This window comes from Trichosurus vulpecula, chromosome 5 (genome assembly GCF_011100635.1).
Source record: "Trichosurus vulpecula isolate mTriVul1 chromosome 5, mTriVul1.pri, whole genome shotgun sequence".
In the NCBI taxonomy this organism is placed as follows: Eukaryota; Metazoa; Chordata; class Mammalia; order Diprotodontia; family Phalangeridae; genus Trichosurus; species Trichosurus vulpecula.
Genome location: NC_050577.1, coordinates 164,793,748 through 164,818,036, shown reverse-complemented (window position 1 = coordinate 164,818,036; position 24,289 = coordinate 164,793,748). Strand labels below are relative to the sequence as shown.

The window sequence follows — 24,289 nt, the reverse complement described above, 5'->3', positions numbered from 1 at the left end:
ACCATGAGTTAACAAAGTTAAAGGAAAAGATACTAGGAAAATCTAAGCTTTATTGACTGATGCCACCATCACTTCCTATTATTTGGTTTTTTACCCAACACCATACATTTGTGTTATATTATTGGATTTTATGTAAATATCTAAAACATCTATTTTATGTTTCCAAAAATGAGATCCCTCCAAGCTCTAAATTTGTTATGATCCATGCATAATGGCCAAATGTAAAAGAACTTAAATAACGTATTAATGGGCATTCTGTAGCATTGCTGACACAATAATTCACATCTGAAACTATTTAATATGATTTTTTTTGTTATACCTTTGAAATTCTTTTAAAGTAAAAGAGTCTCAGTTCTTTATTTCCATGTTCTTTGGCTAAGTCACTAAGTACTTTTCTATTATCAAAAATGTATCAAAATTATGAAGAGTAGAAAACAATACTTTTATAAGTCAAAAGCATATTTGAGAAATATAATATGTGAACATTTATATAATGATTCTGGGGGCTTCTTGAGAGGCAAAGTTTTGTTTTATTTAATTTTTAAATAGAGCACTGGAAATTCTGTATTACTTTCCATGCAAATATGCAGAATCAAATTTGAAGTGAATGCAAGTCATTTATCTTTTCAATACACACAGACTAGTCAGCAATATCATCTTTGAGTGCTAGAGAAGGACTGATGGTGGCCAGTAGCCACATGTTGGCAGATGATATTATGCTAATTGTATCAAGCCTTGAAATGCTACCGTTTTTCCTCAGTGAAGTTCATAGTTACTCAGAGATCAGTCCAACAAATCTAGAAAACACATAGAAGAATACCTGTTGCTCAGCCTGTGACATGCAACTGGATGTGCGGTTCATTAAGTTAGACCATCAGTACCGCCATAGACACTGCAGATGAACCACTGGCTGGACCCAGAAGTGAAGAGAAGGAAGAATGTAGACTGAATTGCTTATGGGTAATTAGGTAGAATTTTGGTGCTCCTAAATTTATAAAATGATCATTCTTCCGGGGATGCTATATGGCTATGAATCATGGTACATGATCAAACTTCAGGTGACTCAGAGGTCAAGAAATGTATAATAGGTAGGCTGCAACATATTACCAGTGATGATACGTTGTAGAAGAAGTGGCATAAGATATATCATTCAGGAGGTATATTAATAGGAAAAAGAGGTGGGCAGTCATGCTTCAAGAGCAAGGGTTACAAAGCATATTCTGCAGCCTTTTGAAGTAGAGCAGATGTCATCCCTGTTTTGCATATTAGGAATCTGAGGGCGTAGAAACTAGATGATTTGTTCCAGTATGTTTAAAAGTGCTGGAGCTAGAACTTGGAACTCGGGTCTTTTCACTCCAAGACTATGGTTCATATTGTTACAATACATCACCTAGGAAAACTAAAACAGAGAAATGAAGTGATTTATTCTTGGTGTTTTAAAGATTTAGTGTCAGTTCTTGAATTAAACTCATCACCCCAGTAGCCCTGTATTTATTACTACTTGGCCATTTGAATTGTATCATCTTCCTCATCTTATATTTGCCCATTGTAGACTCACTTAAATATTTGGGGAAAAAGTAATAAAATACTATGTGCCTATTTTAGAAAAATACTTGGTATACAACAACCTTAATTTATGGAACAGATTTTTAAAATTCTTTATCTTGTCAAAGGATACTTTATTTTACAAAATATTTAGCACTCCTCTGGTGTGCACTGAAAATTATTCACTTTATATAGGTTTGATAAGTATAATTTTAACTTTCTTCCGTTGCCCATCTCTGTAGTGTTAATTTTTTCAGGAGACCTTTGTGGCTTCAGAATCAACAACTATTTATTAAGTACCCTTTATGTCCTGGACACAGTAAAGCACTGGGAATATAGATCTGATGACTTTTTCTTAATCCTGATCATCCTTAATCTCAGTAGTATTTGACACTGAAAAACACCGTCTCTTCTGGTTACACTCCTTTCTAGGTTTTCATGACACTGTTCTCTTTAATTTGCTCCTATCTCTCCAACTGCCCTTCTCAGTTTCCTTTGCTGATTCTGCATCATGTCCAGCCCCTTAACTCTGGGTGTTTCCTAAGGTTCTTGTCCTGGGCCTACCATCTCTCTTGGTGATCTTACGCCAGGGATGGGGAACCTGTGACCTTGAGGCCACATGTGGCCCTCTAAGTCCTCAAGTGTGGCCCTTTGACTGAATCACAGAGCACATCCCCTTAATAAAAGGATTTCTTCTGTAAAGCCTGGACTCAGTCAAAAGGCTGTGCCCTAGGACCTAGAAGGCCATATGTGGCCTAAAGGGCCTCAGGTTCCCCACCCCTGTTATGCCCATGTGTTCAATCATCACCTCCCGCGTCTATGATCTATATCAGGGCTGTCCAACTTTAGGTTTTTATTGAAACAATAGACAATATATTTTGATTTGCCATTTTAGTGAGAGCTTACTAAAGCATTTATGTAAATTTCTATGCTTGTAGGTGGGCTGCATAAATCGTGGCCCAGTGGCTGCATTTTGGACAGCCCTGATCTATATAATCAGCCCAAGTGTCTCTCCTGAGCTACTCATGGATCCCCAACTGCCTCTTGGACAACTCTACTAAATACAACATGCCCAAAAACAGAACTCTAATCTTTCCCACCACATCTTCTCTTCTGAACTCTTCTAGAACTAGCAAGGGAACCACCATCTTCCCAATCCTCAGACCCACGTCAGTGTGATCCCTTGACTTCTTGCTCCCACTCCCCTCACATATTCAGTCTGTTGCAAGTCTTGTCATTTTACTTCCCATTATCTCTCATATGTCCCTTTCTTTATTCATACAGCCATGACCTAAGTTCAGGCCCTTATATCTTGCCTGGACTTCTGTAATAGTGTCCTAACTATTCTTTCTGTCTCAAGCCTCTCCCTACTCCAATCTATCCTCCATTCATCTGCCAAAGTGATTTTTATATAGTATAGGTCTGCCCATGTATCCCACTCCACTCCCACCCCAGAATGAACTCCCAAAGTTCCCTTTTACCTCCAGAACCAATAGAAAGTCTTCTGTTGGGCATTTAAAACTCTTCATAACAAGGTCCCTTCCTACCTTTCCAGCCTTTTTATACCTTACTCTCCTCTCCAAACTCTACAATCCAGCTAGACTCATCTCAGCTTCTTAGTTTTCTCCTTCCTTTCTTCCAGACCCAGCTCAAATTCTACCTTCTGAAAGCCTTTCCCCATTCCCATAGCTGCTACTGCCCTCCCCTTTAAGACTAACTTCATTGACAATAATACTCTATCACATCCAAATAATTTATGTATTGTATCTCCCATTAGAAAGTAAGTACCTTGAGGACAGGTAGGGTTTGGTTGGTTTTTGCCTCCTTTGTATCCCCAGAACTTTGCCGAGTGCCTGGTACATAACAAGTACTCAATAAATGTTTATTGTCTGACAAAGCCAAAAGTAAAATAGACCCTGCCCTAAAAGAATGTGTATTTTTGCATATACATTTGTTTATACAGAATATATACAAAATGAATACAAAGTAATTTCAGGCGAAAAGACTAGGACTGGGAAAGGTGTCCTGCAGAAGGGAATGCTTAAGCGGAGTTTACAAGGAAGTCAGAGTCGAAAGAGGTGAGGAGGGCAGCCCTCCAGGCACAGGGGAAGAGTCCATGCAAAGGCATGAGAAAGGGTAGATATCAGTGTCCTAGAGGAGGAAAAAGTGCAAGGAGGCAAGTATGGCTAAACTGTAATGAAGTACCTGGAGGGGATTAATGTATAAAGACTGGTAGATAGCAAGGGGCCAGGTTGTGAAAGCTTTAAGTCAAACAGCAGGATTTAAATTTGATCCTAGAGGTAACAGAAAGCCCTGAAGTTTCCAGAGTAGTTAGGAGACGTCATAAGACCCAGACTTAAGGAAAATTATTTTGATAGTTGAGGGAGGGAAGCAAAGAGATCCATGAGGCCACTGCAATAATCTAGACAAGAGGGGATGAGAGTCTGAACTAGGGTGGTGCCTGTGTGAGCAGACTGAAGAGGACAGATGTACAAACAGAATCAACAAGACAGCAATTTTACATGTGGGGTGAGAGGGTGAGTTGAGGATAACGGAGGTTTTTAAACTGGGTGGCTGGAAGGATGGTGGTCTTTCTGACAGAAACTAGCAAGTTCAGCAAAGGGATAAATTTTTGAGGAAAGTTAAGTTCTCTTTGGGGCATTGTTTGAGATGTGTATTGGATATGCAGTTTGAAATGTCTAGTAGGCCAGGCAGTCTAATGCTGAAGGGCTCCAGCTCAGTAGAGAGACTTGGGCTAGATCTATAGATCAATGAGTCATCTGCAATAGAGATGATAAATTGAACCATGGGTGCCAGGGAGGTCCGGAGAGAACGTAGTGGGAAAAGAGACAAAGCTAGGAGGCGGCTAGATCATGCAGTGGTCCTGGAGTCAGGAAGACCTGCATTCAAATACGGTCTCAACTATAAACTAGCTATGTGACCCTGGGCAAGTCACTTAACTTGTTTGCCTCAGTTTCCTCAAATGTAAAACAGATAATAATAGCACCTAGTTCCCAGGATGATTGTGAGGATCAAATGAGACATTCTTAGCCCGGTGGCACAAAGCAGACACTATATAAACGATATTATTATTATTATTTGCTCCGTGAGAACATGCGGGCCTGACATGAACAATGAGCTAGCAAAGAAAACAGGCAGAGTCAGACAGGTCTGCAAAGAGGGGCATCGAGGCTCCCCCCTCTACAGGTAGTTCCTCCAACTTGGACGTACACCAGATCCCCTCCATGTCAGCTGCACACACCACTCCCGTCTTAGGCTTTGCTTGGTATTAAGGATCATGGGTAGGGTCACTGAACAAGGTTATCTTTCCTGTTTTGTCTTTTGAATTATATTGTACGATTTTGACGCGTTCATAAAAGACACCTGGAGAAGTTCCCATAGAGTTCCCTGTGGCTAATCCTGGAGTCTAGGTAATTGTGCAGAACCACACAGTAACTTAATTTCCTACCATTTCGATTAGGAAAGCAAAGTGATGGGATTGATCACAAGTTGGATGACAACTGATTTTACGTTTTTTAGTCACGCAAAAGGAAAATCTTGCCTAAGTCAAAGAAACTAAAAAAAAAACTAGAAAGTAAAAACCTGGGCCTAACTTAGGACTGTACGATGATAAACATCATCTCAGACCTGATTAAGTCAAAGACTTTTGCACAAAGTTTTATAAAAAGTGTTTTGCGCCTGGCTCACAGTAGGCGTTAAAATGCGCCTCCTCTGCAGCCCTGCAGGCTCAGCTCGCACGCACTTCTCCGGGCCCGTGGGTCCCCGCCTCGCTCGCTCGGAGCCCTGCGTGCGCTCCGCGCCCCCCGCTCCCCGCCCTCTGACTCGGCAGCCTCCCGGGTCCGGGGCGGGCGGCCGTACACAACTCCTCTTAATGCAGCTCGGGAGAGGGGAGGAGCTCGGGCTTCCCGCCGCGACTCGGCAGCTCTGCACGCCTTGCCTCGGCCGCCCTCCCGGGCCCGCCTCCGCGCCGTGGGGAAGCCCGGGGCCGCAGCGGCCACGGGGTCCTGGGAGCCCGCGCGCTCCTCCACCGGCGCCCGTCATGCCCTGACGTGTGGGCCTGTCTCCTCCCTCCCCGCTCCCCGTTCGGCGCTCGGAGCCGGGTAAGGGGGCGGGGCCTCGGCCCTCCAGCTGAGCGGTCCGGTCAGACCGCGCCAGTTTGAATGAAGGTTCCACAAGATGGCGGCGGCCGCGGCCGGAGCGCGAGGAGGTGAGGGCTCGAGAGGGACCCTGCCCCCACCCCGCCCAGCCTCACCTCCCATTGCCCAAACCGCGCTCCCCGCACCTGGAGGACCGGGAAGGAAACCTTGGCGCCGAAAGGCGGCCCGCCACCCCACGCTCCTGACGCGGTGACCCCCAACGTGGGAAGCGGGGCGCGGGGCTGGCCCCCACGCTGTCCCGCTTGCCCTCGGTCCCTCTGCCTGCAGCCCCGCTCCCTCCTCCTCCTCCTCTTCCTTCCCTTGGTCCCTCCCTCCATCCCATCCCGGTCCCGTCCCGTCCGCTCTCCGCGCCGCACGCTGGCGGGAGGCTCAGGCGCACGCCGCGGGAACTGAGCCGGGTTGGCGCCTCGGCCCCCTCAGCCCGCGCCGGCCAGGGTGGGGAGCCGTTTACCGTCGCCCTCCCCGGCACCAACTGTTCGCGGGCCCCGGAGGCGCCGCTGGCCGGGCGCCGGCCCCCCGGGCCCTGCGCTGGGCAGGCTTCGGCTCCCCAACTGTAACGGAGGTGGGGGAACGGCGGGCGCGAGGTGTGGAGCAGGAGCGGGAGGCGGCCGGCCCCAGCGAGAGGGATTAGTGGTTTGTTAATCCCGGGCACGATCCGAAATCTGGTGGGAAGGGAGGCTGCGGTTTGACTTCTTTGTGGTCCTGCAGAACGCAGATGTTTGGTGGGAGTTTGTGTGTTTGTACCGGTGGGGACCCCGGCTGGGGGTCTGGTCCCGGCATTCCCCAGAGGAAGGAATTGGGGATGGGACTGTAGAGAGAGGGCAGGGGTGAGGGCAAGGCGTGAGTTCGGAGGGCTTTGGAGCTGGGGCTCAGTGACCGGGAGCTGGGGACAACTGGCGAGCAGGAAGCCCTCGGTCCTCAGCAGAGACCTGCTCCCTTTTCCTGGGCTGGAAAGAATTAGATACCTGACCTCTCCCCCACCCCCAGGGGTCTTTATAATCTAAACTGACGGAAAAAGTGGCTGAGGAACAGGAGGAATCTGTGACTTTTGCGTGTGCTTGAGTGGCTCCTTTAGGAACACATGGGATTCCTGGAGACGGAATCCATCCTGTGCATTTTTGGTTTGTCAGGAATGGCAAGCCTTTGTGCAGTGTACTGTAACAGATTTTTATGGTGTTGGTGAAAAACTTACTCTTGTAAATCAGCATTAAGGTTTTCAAAGAAGTTTTTCCATTAAGAGAATACTGCAGCCACTGCTAGGTGCTCCTGGCCACATTTTAAATTCTCTTATTACTACAGATGGTATCCACTATACAGAAATATAAAATTTTGAGTACTACGTTTTGTTTTAACAGATTGAATTATACTTCAGTTCGTAGTTGTCGTGTCATTAGCACGTGACAGTATAGATGTTCCTCACTTTGCTTAATATTTCTAAGAATTATAGAGCTGAAAGGTACCTTAGAAATTAATTCAGGACCCCAGTCCTTTTGTGAGGACTTTAAGTGATTTTTGGGTGTGGGAGACACCTGCTGGTGGTGAAGATGTGGGGGGTATTTGTGAGGAGATTGCAATGATATTAATATTCCCTCATTATAGCAAGGGAAAAGCTATGGTAGGTAGATTTATTCTCCACTGTAAATACCAGATCACGAGAGTAGGTGTGCTGGCTCTTACTGGCTTGGAAGTATGAAAGGTAAGGACCCTAAATTTATTGGTAAATCCTAATCTCTGTAGGCTGAGGTCTTACTCCAAATTCTCCGTCTACTTGACCCCACCTTCACACTGAAAAATCTTAAGTACAGAAGGAGGTTAAATGTTTCACCCAAAGTGAGCTGGGAATAGAATTCTGGTCTCCTGTTTTAGTCCAGTACTCTATTATACCAGATAGACTATGGATCTAAAAGTTGTGTGGGGGGGCTTGCTAAATGTTTTGCTCAGCTCACTATTTTAAAGGAATTTTGATTTGAATTTTTTTATAATGCGAATAATTGGCATATAATATTTTTGTGTTAGAATGAAGAGTCCTGATTGAGGACCTAGGTTCAGACCTTAGCTATGCCACTTACTCTACTTATTTGTATGTTTGGGTAAATCATTTGACCTCTCTTGGCCTTAGTTTCCTTATTGGAAAAATGAAGAGGTTAGACTAGATGACCTCTAAAGCCCCTTCAAAATCTGCGATCCTAGTTATAAGTTTTAGACTTTAATATATATGTAGTTTTCTTAAAGTGGAACAGATTTGTACACATTGCAAGATCACATTTCACAATAGTTGGGGCATCTTATAATCCATTCATTACTTTAACACTGCTTTAAAATGCCAAAATGAAAAAATTAACATTGGAAAAATTAGTGTTGTTTCCATTACGAGTATAACTCTTAGGTTTATTTATCGTGAAGTTAACACATTATTACCTTAGAGCCTCACTTACCTCCCAGGTCCTGTCCAGCCTCTGACACATTCTGGCTCTGTGACCTTGGACATGTCACCTAACTTCTTAGTGCTGTGAGGAGGGAAGGGAGAAGACTACTGAGGTTCTGATCTGTATTGGTAGAGGGAATTTTTGCTACCGGGAGTTCATTTTACCAATTAAATCACAGGGCTGGATTGAATGGTAATATTACAGCATGGGCAAGACAAGTGAAAATTTTAAATCTCGTAGCCTTCCAAAGTGAGAAAACTATGCCTAATGCTGTAAGTTGTGTTTTGGTTTTTAGCTCTTTTTCCCCATTTGTTGGTTAAAGAAAACAAAGAACTTTGTTACAAAGTACTTTATTACAAAGCTGTACATTTGGCTTCATTTTAAAATTTACTTCAGTGTACCTGTGTGTCTTTTAGCATTTATAATCTGTTCTAATAGTTGGCCAGGGGGTCCTGTAAGTTCCATTAATAAAGTAATTGTGTACATAAATGTAATGAACAAGTTAAAAATATTTCATTGTGCTGTTACAGTGGGCCCCATAATCTTGATGAAGCAAACAAATTAAAATGTTCATTTAAGGATTTTAGTACAACCTAATTGATGGGAATTTATTTAAGTAATGGATAACATTAGTTGTCATCTAGTGGGAATCAATATTAACTATCCAGGAAACCTTTAGGTTTTCTCCTGAAGAAAGTTCGTTGCTTCATGTGTGCATGTGATTTTACAATGTAGAATTACTACTAATTGGGGGTGGGGATGTAAGAACTAAAAAGTATATATTCTTAACTTTAGTATTTCATTAGTGAGGAATCATATTTTCTTATTGTAGCTTGGTGTGTGCCTTGCCTAGCTTCACTTGATACTCTTCAGGAATTATGTAGAAAGGAAAAGCTCACATGTAAATCGATTGGAATCACCAAAAGGAATCTAAATAATTATGAGGTGGAATACTTGTGTGACTGCAAGATAGAAAAGGTAAGGCAAATGTGTAGTATTAATAAACTCATCAGATGTTGCTTCAATATTTCATTTCATTTATCATGAAGAGAAACTTTGAAATTTGGAAAAGCAAGACATTTTTAAAAATTTTAATTCTAGGCCACAACAGGAAAATATTTTAAGGTGATTATAGAACACTATAGCTAGTTCTTGACCATCTCAGTGTTTCATCCACAGCAACTGTATTCCAAGTCAGCTTCCCCAATAGCATACTTTAGGATCACCTTTCTCTACTACAGTTCGTATGTACCTGAAAATTCTAATTAATTTTAATGTGAATTTCTGAACATCAGTTCCATATTACCAACTAATCCTATCAGATATGTCTACATGGATGTCCTATTAACCTCAAACTTAACATGTTGGGGATAGTCAAGGATTCAAACTTTGTTCTATACTGACTAGCTTTATGTCTTTGGGTAAGTCACTTAACCTCTGTGAGCCTCAGTTTCCACATCTGTAAAGTGAGGGGATTAAACTTGATCTGTAATGTTTCAGCTTACATTCTGTGATTTTATATTTAATAGCAAATTCACGATCATGGGATCTCTTCTACAACATCCCCAACAAGTCATATCACCCAGTTTGAAGCTTTCCATTGGTAGGGAATCCACTGCTTCCTAAAGCATCTCATTCCACTGTTGGACAGCTTTAATTGTTAGGAATTTTTCCATATGTAAAATTTGAATCCACATCTCTGTAACTTCTACCCATTGCTCTTAATTCTAATCACTTGCTCATGTGACTGCCCTTCAGATAACTAGAGAATTATCATGTCCCTCCAAGTCTTCTCTTCCCTGTGATAAACATTCTTAGTTCCTTTAATTGGTCCTTATGTGACATGGGCTCCATCAACTTGGTTGCCCTCCTCTAGAGACATTCTGGTGTATTAGTGTCTTTTCTAAAAGGTGGTACCCAGAAGTGAATATGATATCCCATATGTAGTCTACTCAGGGCATACTCTTACCCCTTACAAACCACTTACCTGCCTCCTTCTAACTTAACCATTGTCCATCAGTGGTCCTACCATATTTTCAGATTAAACCTCAGATTTCTTTACTTTTCATTCCCTCTATTCTATTAATGGTCAGTCACCAAACCCTGTCCTTCTTCCTAAATATCTCTTGTATTTCTCCTTTTCTATTCCCACTCTCACCATTCTAGTCAGAATCCTCTTCACCTCACAGAAAGACATACCACAGTTGTCTCTCCAAATTCTTCCTTTGTCTACTCTGTTCTTCATACTTCCAGATTTGTTTTCCAAAAACACTTAATTTCATCATTACTTTGCTGCTCAAAACCCTCTCTGATGATTTTCCATTTGCTTAAAAGGCAAAGTTAAAACACCTCTGCCTTAGTATTGAGTCTCCTTAATTTAGCCTTACTATACCTCTCTGCCTTAGCAGTACCCAGCTTCAGTGCCACATCATGATGTAGAAGTCACTCTGGGTTCTACAAAGATTATACTAACAGTGCAAACTCGAGTAGGTTCTACTGAGCCTAAAGACACTGAATAAAGTTCCAGAAACAGACCATGTTTACTGTCAGAGGAACAATCTAGCTAAGTATGGATGGTCATGGCCACAAGGTTGCATTATTAAGTGGTCCTTTTATTACATTTGGCCCATGAATCATATAAAAATGCAATGTGTAAGCTTCAGTCTTGCTTGAAAAGTGATAGTAATAGAAAAGAGTGTTCTAAGAATTAAAATTTTTAGATCCCCTACAAGTATTAATTTAACCAATGGTACTCTTAATGTTAGATCTTTGCCTGGCTTCCAATGAATTGATATACAACACTGGAGAAACTGAGTCACATCAGTTTAACATGCTGTAAACTTAACTAGAAAACAAATATCAATTAAATGGAAAGGTGATTCACAGGTTCCACTCAGAGGAGCAAATAAATAAATTGATAGTTTGTTCAGCCAAGGACAGTAAGAAATATTTCATAGTATAATCACTGTGCCTTACGGTACTCATGTGATGAGCATAAGCAAGGTCACTATCAGGAAGGCAGTGGCAGCTTCTATGCTCCAACATTTGTGATAGAGGATGAAAAATGTAGATAAATTCAATTAAGAAGCTGACAACATCCTCTAAACCAAATTATCGTATATACCTTGACATACATTGACTTTAGTGGGAATGTGGGTATAGGGAAAGACAGTGAAAATATTGGAAAATATGGTTCAGGGAATAAGAAATTAGTCCCAAAGCTTGTAAACTGCTTGAGTGATTTATGCCTGTGTATCACTAATACTTTTTTAGAAGAGAGTGGTAATATGGGATACAAAAAATACTAAATTATCACCAAAAAATGAATTTGACTCTTAATGAAAAATGACTACTAAAATGGGAATCATTTCAGTTTTTTGTATTTTCAGAGCAAAGGTCAAAATTACCATGAAGTTAGAAGAAAGGAAAAAGATGAGAAGACCACGAGTAATTACAATATCAAACTGTTAAGAATGGGAACTAGATAAAAGTAAAGATATTGGCTGATTACAGAAATTTTTTAAGATATACTTGACCAATGTGAGAGTTGCCTCAAGGCGTTCAAAAGAGCCCTGAAATCATTTTACTTGAAAACATTTACTTGAAAACATGCTTCTTGTTAAGCTGAGAAATATAGCAGACTAGGGCATCGCCAGATTAGAGAGTACAGGCTAACATTAAAGAGAAAGCTTAGGAAGAACATTGCTTCACAAAACAGTGAAGACAGTGGGTGGAGAAGAAACAAGCATGCAGAAAGCTCAGTGTAAGACCTGAGACAGATCATTCCAAGATTAATGATAGATAAAACTGCAGTAAAGACCACAAATAGATTGGAAATCTATTTGTTGAGAAGTAAGTCTAGGATTGAGACTCCCATAAAAAAAAAATCCCTCTCATTTCAGGACTCAGTGCCAAGCACCATCTCTCATACACAAAACCACCACCAGTGTACCCAGTACTGTCACTTTTTTTGTATGCAGGCATACTCCCCCTTTTCCAAACTTAAGCAGTTCATTTCCCTGACTTCTCCTGACTCCACACCCAGCCCTGAACAGTGATGCTCATTGAGCAAATCTACCTCTTTCAAATTTGCAAAAAGGCAAATTTAAACTTAAAAAGTAAAATTCCTAACCATCAAAAGACTATGCAAAGATGGAATAGGAAGTAATAGGTTTTCCTCCTCTAGAGGCATATTTAAGCGAAGGGCCATTGTCAGGTATGTTATGAAGGAGATTCTTGTTTAGGTATGGGTTGGAACAGATATACTTTCCAACTATAGGATTCTGGGATTCACATACCCAGTGACTGCCGTCATCCCCTATTTCTCTCAAGGATACATTTTGTCCCTTGCTAAAAAGCTTAGGAGATAACTAGTAATGTTTTGGCAGCTGTCCTTGTGGCCTCCTATACACAGCTGTTTGCTTTATGCTGGCATTCTCAAGACTATGCATTCATCCAGAATATCGTTGGATACAAACATAAACAAGAAATTGAAATGATCCTGCCCTCAAGGAGATTACATTCTATTCAGAGAAGCAACACATACCCATATAAATATGTATAAAGTCTATACAAAGTAAATACAAGGTAATTTGGAGGGCACACAAAGAAGTACTAGCTGGTGGGAAAAGGGGAGGTGCCAAGAAAAGCCTCATGTAGGATTTGGTGTTTGAATTGAGGTCTGAAGGAAACAAATGAAATTGTATTTGAGGATAGAAGGAATAAACCACCAGAGTGTCTTGAGCAAAGGAGGAGTAATGTCAGACCTTGTTTTGGGAAGATCTCACTTTGACAGCTATGTATAGATAGAAGAGAATGGAGCCAGGGAGAACAAGTATCATAGTAACAACCATAAAGATAACTGTTGAGTGACCCTCAGATTATCAATGTCATTGAATATGAAGCATAAAGTAGGGAAAGGTGTCCACTACTATCATAAAGGCTGCCTCATACAAAGTCCAAATAGAAGACAGATTCTGTATTTTCCATTCTGCTGATTATGTCAAGCCTCAGAATGCCACACAGGCTTTCCTGAGTGAGAATGCCATAGTAATTCTTTCATTGTCACAAGTATTAAGTGTCTGATGTGTGCAAAGCACTATGCTAGGTGCTGGAGTACAAGTGAAGCAAAGAATAGGCCCAGCCACACAGGAAAAACCAAGTTGATGAAGAATTCTTTTTTTTTTTTTTTTTTTAGATTTTTTGTTTTTAGTTTACAACACTCAGTTCCACGTAATTTTGAGTTCCAGGTTGTCTTCTCCCCCTTTCCCCCCTCCCTCCCCAAGATGGCATGGAATCCGATATATCTGACGAAGAATACTTATTGCCCAGATTACATCATGTAGTTAAATGGGCAGCCCATTTTGTTAGACCATTAACACCTGAATCTTGGACAAGTCCTGCAGACACATAGACCTGGACCCAGAATAGAATAAGAGGTTTTGGGTTGGACTACATTTGGAAAATTGTGTAGCTGATTGAATAATTCTTGCTCCTTGGTGCTAAAGCTCATCTGTTTAACATTAACATTCTCCCAATGAGACTGTATGGTGGTGAATCATAAAGAATCATAACCTTAGGAGAATCAAAATCAAAGGTGACCCATACAGCAAGGAAAGACACAGATAATATATAGGCTACAGCATATTGCCAACAGTTATTCATGCAAAAACAGTAATAAAAGATATCAAGGGCATGCATGACTAGAAAAGGAGATAGGTTAATTGGTTAGTGAGATCCTGAATTTTGTACTGATACAGAAACGATACAAAACACTGAAAGACCTAGAGAAAATACCTTTAGTACCTTGACTGCATAGTCGCCCCCTTCCCCCCCCCAAGATTTATGCAAAGATTATATGATTTAGTTCTAGAGGGAATGTTAGAAATTGTTTACTCTAAACCCATCATTTTACAAAGAAGGAAACTGAGACCCAGTGAGAAGGACTTATTCAGAGTCACAAAGGTAGCAGGGATTATCAATTCCAACTGTTAAAAAATTGCCAAGTATGCCTACTGTGCCTACTAAAAAAAGTATCTACTATGAACAAGGAAATGTATGTTGGAGATAAAAGACAAAAATGACACAGTCCCTAGGGAATAGACAAGGCTTAACAAGGATAAAATGGCATGAATGGGTTGAAAGTTGCATTTGTGTAAAGAGTACCCATATTGAAAATATCATGGATCCATGAAGTAAGTACCTATTAACCCTAACTCTGTTTAAATCCTATCATAAATCTTTTTTTCTAGCCAGGGTCATTTTCTCTCTGCCCCTGCAGCATACCGTGTTGCAAGCTTATATTCTTCCCCTTTTAAAGCAGTCCTCCATTTGTTGCATTCCTCTAGTATGAGATTTTCCTGATACTTATTTTGGCACTTAATCATTTACTCTTGTTTTACTTAACTATTGTGTATCTGTTTTATCTCATTCACCGTCCATCTCACCCTTCAGATACCTGAAGATAGTTACGTACTCTCCCCATTTTCTATACACCTTTTTTATAGGCTAAACATCACCATTTCTTTCATCTGGTCATCATTGGCATGAACTTGAGTCCCTTCACTGCCTCACTGCCCTCCTCTCAACGTTGTACAGCTTATCAATGTCTTTTGTAAAATGTTGGCATTCAGATGTAGTCTGACCCAAAGCATGGTATAGTGGGAAAAATACCTCTGTTGGATGCTATGCCTGTCATAATGTCTGAGTCAAGAGTACATTAATCTTGTATGTTTCCTCAATAAAGAATTCAGCAACTATCTACTGAAGACGTAGTATGTATTACCAGTTTTAGAATAATTAGAATACAGCAAAATCCTTCACAATAAAGCTGTACTAACTATAATTCTAATGCTTCAGATGGTATTTGATTCTTGCAGTGCCTCAGGGTCATTATTATGATCATCTGTTAATCATTATACTATAGATCAAAGTGTCACCCAGACTAAATTATAAGTCAAGGGATCATTGAAAACTGCCCTTAAAATTAAACATCCAAATGATAAAACATCTCCCTCTTGACCAGAAATTGGATAAAGGTTTCAACTTCTCAAGTCTTTGGGAAGACGTCTCAGCATTAGGTCAGAAAGGCTGAGCTATCTGAAGTACGCTTTTCTTTTTTTGACTGTTGAATATTTGCTGGAATAAACATAAACACTTTTGGTTTTCTGACATGGTCTTACTATCATAAAACTGCTTTGCAAACTTCATAACAATGTTTTTGAGACATTAATGGACCTTTTATGTCACATTAAAAATTCAGCAACATGAGGTTTGAAAACATGGAGAGAATTTTCACATTTTACATAACATCCCTTAAAGATGCAGTAGTTTTAATACTCTAATTTAGAGTCCAGGGGTAGAGAACCTGCAGCCTCGAGGCCAAATGTGGCCTTCTAGGTCCTCAAAGTGTGGCTCTTTGACTGACTGAATCCAAACTTAACAGAACAAATCCTTTAGACTGATGTCAAAACAATGATGAGTACTTATTTTCTCTTTAGAGTACTTAATTCAAATGAATATATTGTTGTCTCCCTTGGTAGACTATATATAAGGTCCTTGAGGGAAGAGATTATATCTTGTTCATCTTTATATATTTTAACACCACCACCCCACTCCCCCTCCCCAAACATCTTCCCCAGAGACTGTCCATAATAGGCACTCACTGTTGAACTGAAACCTTACAGCTTAATGTACATCTTTTTCTTGTATTTTAAGGATATGGAATATTACCTTGTAAAATGGAAAGGATGGCCAGAAACTACAAATACTTGGGAACCTTCAAGAAACCTCAAATGTCCATTACTTCTTGAACAGTTTTATAGTGACCAGCGTGATTATGTGTCTCAGTTGAAGCAAGGCAAATCAGTAATGTTGAAAAATGATATCAAAAATTTGAAGCCTGCTATTGCTGAGTATGTTGTAAAGAAGGCTAAACAAAGGGCAGCTCTGCAGAGATGGCAAGAAGAGCTTAACAGAAAAAAGAACCATAAAGGAATGATCTTTGTTGAAAATACTGTTGATCTGGAAGGTCCACCTTTAGACTTTTACTACATTAATGAATACAAACCTGCTCCTGGAATCAATTTAACAAATGAAGCCATAGTTGGTTGTATGTGCACAGATTGCTTCTTTGAGAAGTGCTGCCCTGCAGAAGCTGGAGTTCATTTGGCTTACAATAAAAAAAGGCAGATAAAAATCCAACCGGGCACGCCAATCTATGAGTGCAACTCACGGTGTAAATGTGGGCCTGATTGCCCCAATAGGATTGTTCAGAAAGGTACACCATATTCCCTTTGCATCTTTAGAACTAGCAATGGCCGTGGCTGGGGAGTGAAAACCCTTGTGAAAATTAAAAGAATGAGTTTTGTCATGGAGTATGTTGGAGAGGTACGTTGAACTACTTAGACTGTAATGAATAATACATATATATATGAGATTGTGACATTTTTGGGGAAGAGTCTTTGTCAAAGGACTTGTTTCTTTGTTAATAAATTACTTTATTTTTTTGAATAACATTAAGTGTTTGTCCTGGCTAGTACATTATGTGACTGACATTTGCAAAGATTTACAGATCTATTTTCTTATTTTTACATCAGGAGTGTTATGGTGTTTTTAATAAAATATATATTTTAAAACTCCTGATAAATCTGGTGCCTCATTGTGGCATGCAGGTAACCCTAACGTGTATACCAGTGGAGCATAAGTTTGGCATATGCTGGGAAGCTTCAAGTGTGGGCCCAGTGATGGACAAATATGTCTATTCGAGAACCAGTCTAAGTGGAGACAGGCTCATCACCATGCTGGCTGCCTGGTAATGAATTTATTAGCTACAGCAGCTCTTGAAAGATCAATCCGTTAAGTTGTAAAGTGGTTGCAGTCTGCATTGGTGGAGGGAAGTAGCACATCAATGAAATTACAGATGCCTTAAGTATTAGAGTAGATATATTCAAAAACGAAGTATTCCTACAAATACTATATGACAACTGAAGGGATGCTATTTTAAATATTATAAAATTCTAATAACTACCCATCAGTGCTACCAACATGCTGTGAAACAGTGAACCTAAAGGATGATGGTAGAAGTCCAGAACTTGTGTTCCCATAGCTCACTTTGAATTGCGAACATTCTCCCTACTGACATGCAAAAAATCAAGTTGCACTGCTATGCTAAAAAAATTCTAGCTACATAGATATTTGGTTGTGATTGCATATCCGGTCATGTTCAATCCTATTTCAATTTTAGAGTTGCTCTTGGTGATAATGGATCTAATATTGTCTTTCAAAGACAACAAAGCTAAACTCACTTTGATCTGCGTGTGGGATGCCTGATGATGTCCATTTTAAGTTACTCTTCAGTATATTTGAACTTTTGAGATCTTATTTTTTGCTATTTTGCTTACTATGCCTACTTTAGGAATTTTTGGTTTGTAGCTAATGGGTAATTAAATAAAAAGGTAGAACTATAGAAAATGGTTTTTGCTCTTCAAATCTTTGTAAAAACCTACAAAATTTAATTTTGTTAATATTGCTCACTACAACTTAACTAATATTCTATATTCCTAATAAGGTTCTTTTTGTAACTATGTTCAAAGATTATTGAAGGGAAAAAAGCATTTTGGGTACATAAGAGGCTTCAGTGTACATTCTATTTGCCCTCAGTTACTATTTGCAGGGAAAAATAGCAGAGTAAAATTTGCAAACATCTTGTTTTAAAATTAGGTATTTTTTCTGAAGTTATTTTTACAAAATCCTTTTTTTTTTCATCTCCCAGATTTCTCCACTTCCACAAATCTTGTTTCAGAATTTGTTTAGATGATTGGCAATCACTGTGACTCTTCAGAGTAGCTAGTGTATGTGTAATTTAAAACATTTTTAGGTCACGACTGCTTTATGTTGTTGGTGTACTGTTAACACTCACAGTTTAATTTCATTGGTTTCAGCAGTAAGATCAGCTCTGACTTGAAATTATTTTGCAAAAATATGGATTACTTTTTCTTTTAGTTCAGCAATAGTTATATAATATATTAGTTTTTCTTTATAGGTTATCACAAGTGAAGAAGCTGAGAGACGGGGGCAACTCTATGATAATAAAGGAATCACATATCTCTTTGATCTGGACTATGAATCTGATGAATTCACAGTGGATGCAGCTCGATATGGAAATGTGTCTCATTTTGTGAATCATAGTGTAAGAAGTATCATTTCAAGCATAAACAGGACTTTATAAAATTAGAGGGCCAAGAATTTCACCTTGTTTAAAAATCTTGATTTTTCAGTATCTACTACCAAGAATCATTTCGACTTAAAACTACCCAGTCCCTTAAAACAAAGCCTTAAGAATGAGGTGATGGATCACTCATACAGTGCTTTGTATTTCCAGAGTGCTTTATAACATATTTACATCTTGCACATAGCATCTTTGTTAAGGTATTGCTGCTTTAAATAGAAAGACAGAAAGTGAGGTTACAGACTTGGAGAAAAAATACACCAAATTATTAGTTCAGGTATAATACATTTATGAAAAATGTTGGAAATTCTTCCAAATCTACTTCACCTATTTTAAGGTAAATTCTGTTTAGTGATGAATTTGAGATCCATCAAATTAAATATAACTAATGTCTGGCAAAGTTCTATGTTAATGTCTCACTTTGTTGTGGTGAAACCATGTTCTAAAAGGCTATGTCAGCAGAGACAAGGTCTGACATTCCCTACAAAGTTGGAAATGTTTCGGGTAGGGGACTGGGTGACATACTGTATGTCTGTTACCTAAAAACCAACCTAGCCGGTGCAGAGAGATTCACGACCAGAAGGCTATTGAATGGGTGATGAATTTGAATTTGTTTGGTTATAGCAATTCAACAGGACCAAAGGGTGGAGAGGTTTCAGTCTGCATCAGTGGAGAGAGTACACACACTGATGAAATCATGACTCTTTTGAAGTATCTCAAAATACTAAAAAGAATGCATAAAATTTCTAGTTTTATTCACTAAACAAAATATGGGCTTTATCCCCTCTCTCATATAGCTTACAAATTAAGTGTGGGGAAAGCAATAGGTTCCTAAGCTTTTTCTTTGAGCACTGAGACACCCTGGAACCTTAAATTTAGGCTCTAAGAGGTTTAACTTAGTCCTTTATCCATGTAAAAAGCAATTACATTTTAAAAGGAATTTTTTTTTAAAGGCCCTGGGAAACTAAAAATTTCATGTGACATTTATCTGGCTTAAATCAGATGCTTCTGTATATATAACAGCAATGATCATGTAATTCTAATGTTCCTTTTTTAGTGTGACCCAAATCTTCAGGTGTTCAATGTCTTCATTGATAACCTTGATACTCGCCTTCCTCGAATAGCACTGTTTTCCACAAGAACGATACATCCTGGAGAAGAGCTTACTTTTGATTATCAAATGAAAGGTATGATGATTTATTATGGATATGACTTAAGTTAAATAATTGGGGGTACAGAATAAAATCAGACTTGAAAAGGACCTTTATATTTATTTCTATCCCTATCACTTTGCAGCTGAAGAAACTTAAGTTTAATTTATCCGTAGTCATACAGGTATTAAATTACAGGAGCAGGACTAGAGTGTAGGACTCCTGACTCATTTTGGTGTTCTTTACATTATACCATATACAGCTGCTCAGAATATCACCTCTGTAGTAATGAGTTTGTTGTGCTTAAACAAAAAAATTTTCAAATAAGGAAACTATATTCCTTCTCCAATGTAATATCTTCTTATACAAAAATACTATTATTTTAGTTCTTTTGGAAGTGTTATAAAATCTTCTTTGTTGTCTCAAAAGACTAAAAGTTACTAAACCGCGTAAAAACTTAGCTCCTATTTGTATCCAAAGGGTTTTTTTTAATTAAACATTTAAGCAGCTAAATAGTTATTTTTAATATTTTTCTTTAGATTGAGCTTCCAAACATTTTATGTACAATTTAACCTTTTTCTGTGCCCTCATTTAAGGTGGTATATTAGATGAATATTGTATAATTCAGTCATTTTCCCAGTGATTTCTATTATTCCATATGTCCATTCCTACTGAAAAAATCTGATCGTGCACTCTGAGATTGAATTCTTACTTTGTGTGCATTTAATTCATCATCCTGCTCCTGCAAGAAAAACTAATCTTCATGATCTTTATTTTCATTGAATTATACCACATAACTCTAATATTTGCTTACTGATGATTGAAAAATACCAAGCACACAAACCTTAAGAAAATCAACTACGTTGTCCTAGGAATGGTTTTTAATGGTTATTTTGCTACCTTGCAGCTACTTCTGTCCTCTAATTAGTTATGTAAATAGGATAATTACTCTCAGTGATTCAAGAACTAACCAAATATTCAAAATGTACACTAAAAACAATCTTTAAAAAAGAATTCAGTATTATAATTACCAACTCTCTTTTTTCTTGTTTTTCCCCCCACATATTCAGGTTCTGGAGATATATCTTCAGAGTCTATTGACCTCAGCCCAGCCAAAAAGAGGGTCAGAACTGTGTGCAAGTGCGGATCTGTGTCTTGCAGAGGTTACCTCAACTAAATTTTCAGGATATAGGTCTAAAGATAAATGTCATGGTTTTTTTTTTGTTTGTTTTTTACTTAAATCCCATCTTAGAAAATGAATTTTTTTTATATTTAAGTATTTGGGATATTTTTATATATGCTAAATCAAGGTTGTTATGCCTCATGTTTTCTTAATTTACAATTCATTGCAAAACCACATTAGCCAAAGACCTTACTGATGCTCATTAATGTGAAAGGGTAAACACAGGGTCACAAGAGTAGATCTTACACAGACTAGTCAAAAATATCAGTGCTTAGTAGTTGGATGTCATACCCATTAGGAAAACAAAACTAATTATGGATTAGGGTTTTTATTCATTCAACAAACATTTATTAAGCACTAACTATGCTGAGCACTATGCCAAGCACTGGGAGAGATAAGAACTTGAGAGGAGATACCATCCCTGCCCCCACAGAGCTTACATACTTAAGTTTAGTTATGAAAATGCTGCTTTTGAATGTGTAAGTGTTATCAATTTAGGACTAACATTCAATTTGTTGAGAAATCTTAAATATAGTTAGTTTATTTAATTTGGACAATGTAAAAAAAGTTCTATTTTTGTTAATGTAATTTATATGACATCCTTATTCACCTGCTTAACAGTCATACATACTGTGTATGTACTTATTGAAAATAGGTGATATCAAATTTTATACTCTTTTCTAATTTTTTTTAAAACAAATTGACAAGTTACTGATCCTAATGTTTGCTAAGGTGTAAAATTAAATGCAAAACAATAGAATTTAAATATCTTGATTTCATACTTTAGAGAAGTTTGTAGCATATAAGGTATATTTTTTCTGCTTTTCTAGTAGTTCTTAAACTTTTTCATATAGAACAAAAATCCGTTAAAAAATACTGAATGGCTGGCCATCATAATTATGTGGGAGAAAAAGAGGGGCTTTAAGGACCAAAGGGAACGTTTCTGTCAGCTAATATAGCAGCATCAAACCCTTTGCAGGACTCCTCAGAAGAACAGATATACATCCTGAAACCCCCTCATAACTCCACTGAAAATTGCAAGAACCTGTTTGAGAACTACTGATCTGTCGTATACTATAACCAGATGTCTCCCAAAGCATTTTGTGTATTCCCATATTTGCTAATGTTTAACAGTAAGCAAATTTTTCTAATACATTAGTATTACACCTTTATTCAGACAAGTTTTAATGTATGTGCTTTGTTAAACCTATAGTATTTTTATATTTTCTGCAGGCTGTTCTTTAAAAAGTGATATGTATTTTAGACTGACATTCTGTACATGAATCTATAGAAAATGTGATCATGAAAGCTGAATTTGGTTTGGCCAAGAATAGTTTTACTATAGTATTTCTGAATTATGGGGCTAGGATTAAAACTGTAAAGAAAAAAAAACAGTTATCACATAGGAACAACTAAAAGTTGAATAATTTTTCAGCTGCATATTTCTGGTTTTGGGATTGACTTGTTTTGAATTCTAATCATGATGTTCAACATGGAGACATGTCAATGGTGCAAAACGGATTCAGCTCACTTCATTCCTAGCCAGGTCTGCCCAAGCCTCTTTTCCTTGAGTACAGTGACCCAAAACTTGCCTGCAATAAAACTGAACACAGAAAACAGCAACTTAGATCCATCTGCCTCTGTATGACACAAACTCTATTTAGGGAAAATCTGCTATTCATTTGTGAAATCTCTTTTTGTTAAGGAGTGTGCGTCAGCCATACAGCAAAATAATCATTGCATTAAAAATTTTTCATTATAGTTTAGGTTATTTATGTTTATGGACTTGGAACCAGAGTTAAAGCATTTACAAAATGGCTAACTGGAAAGGGCTTTTGTGTGTCTGTCACAAATCATTTATGTGTCATTAGTCAATAGTGGCAGTACTGGCTTCACAGACTTAGCTATATGCTTAGGCTGCTATTTATTGGGTGAATCTTGAGAAAATGAAGGGGCCACGTTCCTTTCCTTTTAAAAGATGTAATTTCAAATAATTGTTAATGCATTTTTACTTTTTAAAATGTTAAATATTTCATGAGGTCTTGCCTCTTTATTTTAAAAACAAAATATAAATTGGGACAAAAGGTGACATGAAGTCAGCAGATCTTTGTAATTAGAAGTATCTGAGCTCCATTATACTATTATTAAGACCAGAATTTGTTATGCAGCCAAACAAATGTAGCAATACTTTTTAGACAAAATAACTGTGGTTTCTTGCCATTTTAAATAGTGATTTGTGTTTATCATTTAGCTAGCCACCATATAATTTGGCAGTTACCTAAATTTTGTTTTTGTTTTATTTTAAAGGCTTAGGAATTTGATATTTTTCAAATATAAGTGATTTTCAAATGTAAGATTTTGATCAAGCTTAAATTAAACTAATGTACAGGTTATACTAACTTCATTGTTTTCAGTGTATGTAAATGGAACTGTGTTAGAAATACACAGTTGGTAATCTCAGGAATGTTTTTTTTTAATAGATATGCAAATTTTAATTTGTATTTAGTGATTCTTAAAGCATTTTTCCATACTTTTTAACAAAATAAATTTAATTTAGTTTGGATTCTTATGTTGTTCAGTACATCTCTACTTAACATGAAATATCATGGTTTCTCTTTAAGCACCTTATTTTAGTGATCCCTGAGCAAAGCAGAAAAGCACTGATATATTTCTGACCATACAGAGACTAGATTTATAAATGTAGCTGACTTATCAGGGACTTAAGGTCTTGGTTTTGTTTTTAAAAGCAAGCTATAATCTTTGTTTAAATCCACACCTTTTTTACTGGCTATTTTAAAGCCTTGGGTCACAGAATTATGGATTTTAGGATCATGTATTTAAAGCTAGAATGGATCTTAGAGGTTACCTAATCCACTCCCTCATTTTACAGATTAAGAAACTGAGGCATGCAAAGATTGAGAGGATTTGAACAAAGTTCTCTGATTCCAAATTTAGTGCTCTTTCTTTTTTTATTTTTATTAATTTTTTTTTAGTGCTCTTTCTATTGTACCATATTACCTCTTTGATTCTCTTTATCACAGTATTCCAGAATTGAAAGGGGTCTCTGTAGACAGTTTGTCCAACCTTTGCCTGATAAAGAATTCCTATTGCATTACTCAAGAAGTGGTCATTCAGCCTTTGCTTGAAGCCCTTCAGTGAAAGGAATCCATTATCTCTTAAGGCAGCCCACTGCAAAACATTAGTTAGTTTTTTCTTATATCAGACTAAAATTCGCCTCTTTTTAACGTCTTCCCTGCTACTCTTAGTTTTTCTTGGTGGGACTAAACAGAACAGATCCAATCCATATATCAAGTATTTTCAAGTCATCATATCCATATTTATAAATATAACTTTTCAAGTATTGAAAATAGTCATCATATCTCTCTCCCATTCTTCCTCTCAGCCCTTCCAGGCTTAAAAATTTCCATTTCTTTCAACTGCTATTCCTGTGCCATGGAACTTTAAGCCTTTCCCCATCCTGGCTCCCCTGCCCTGGACATTTCAGATCCTTGGTGCAAACTGAAATTTTACTTTCTATTAATTTTGTTATTCATGATACAATTTATACACATGAAACA

The 24,289-nt window shown here is 38.2% G+C and overlaps 1 protein-coding gene across 1 annotated transcript; it reads left to right on the top strand.

Moving 5' to 3' along the window:
• Positions 1-5,701: 5,701 nt before the first annotated feature.
• On the top strand, positions 5,702-23,273 carry SUV39H2 (suppressor of variegation 3-9 homolog 2). Its single transcript, XM_036758569.1, has 6 exons — positions 5,702-5,773; positions 8,982-9,127; positions 15,866-16,537; positions 18,192-18,338; positions 19,435-19,564; positions 20,599-23,273. The coding sequence occupies exons 1-6, from the start codon at positions 5,743-5,745 to the stop codon at positions 20,703-20,705; spliced, it is 1,233 nt and encodes a 410-aa protein (XP_036614464.1). The 5' UTR covers positions 5,702-5,742; the 3' UTR covers positions 20,706-23,273.
• The last annotated feature ends 1,016 nt before the right edge of the window (positions 23,274-24,289 follow it).

Excerpts from the sequence above, each read along its gene's own strand:
- SUV39H2 (XM_036758569.1), top strand. The coding sequence starts at position 5,743 with ATGGCGGCGGCCGCGGCCGGAGCGCGAGGAG. Across the intron at positions 16,538-18,191 it reads TCATGGAGTATGTTGGAGAG|GTTATCACAAGTGAAGAAGC; the intron begins GTACGTTGAACT and ends TTTTCTTTATAG. Across the intron at positions 19,565-20,598 it reads TTTTGATTATCAAATGAAAG|GTTCTGGAGATATATCTTCA; the intron begins GTATGATGATTT and ends CCACATATTCAG.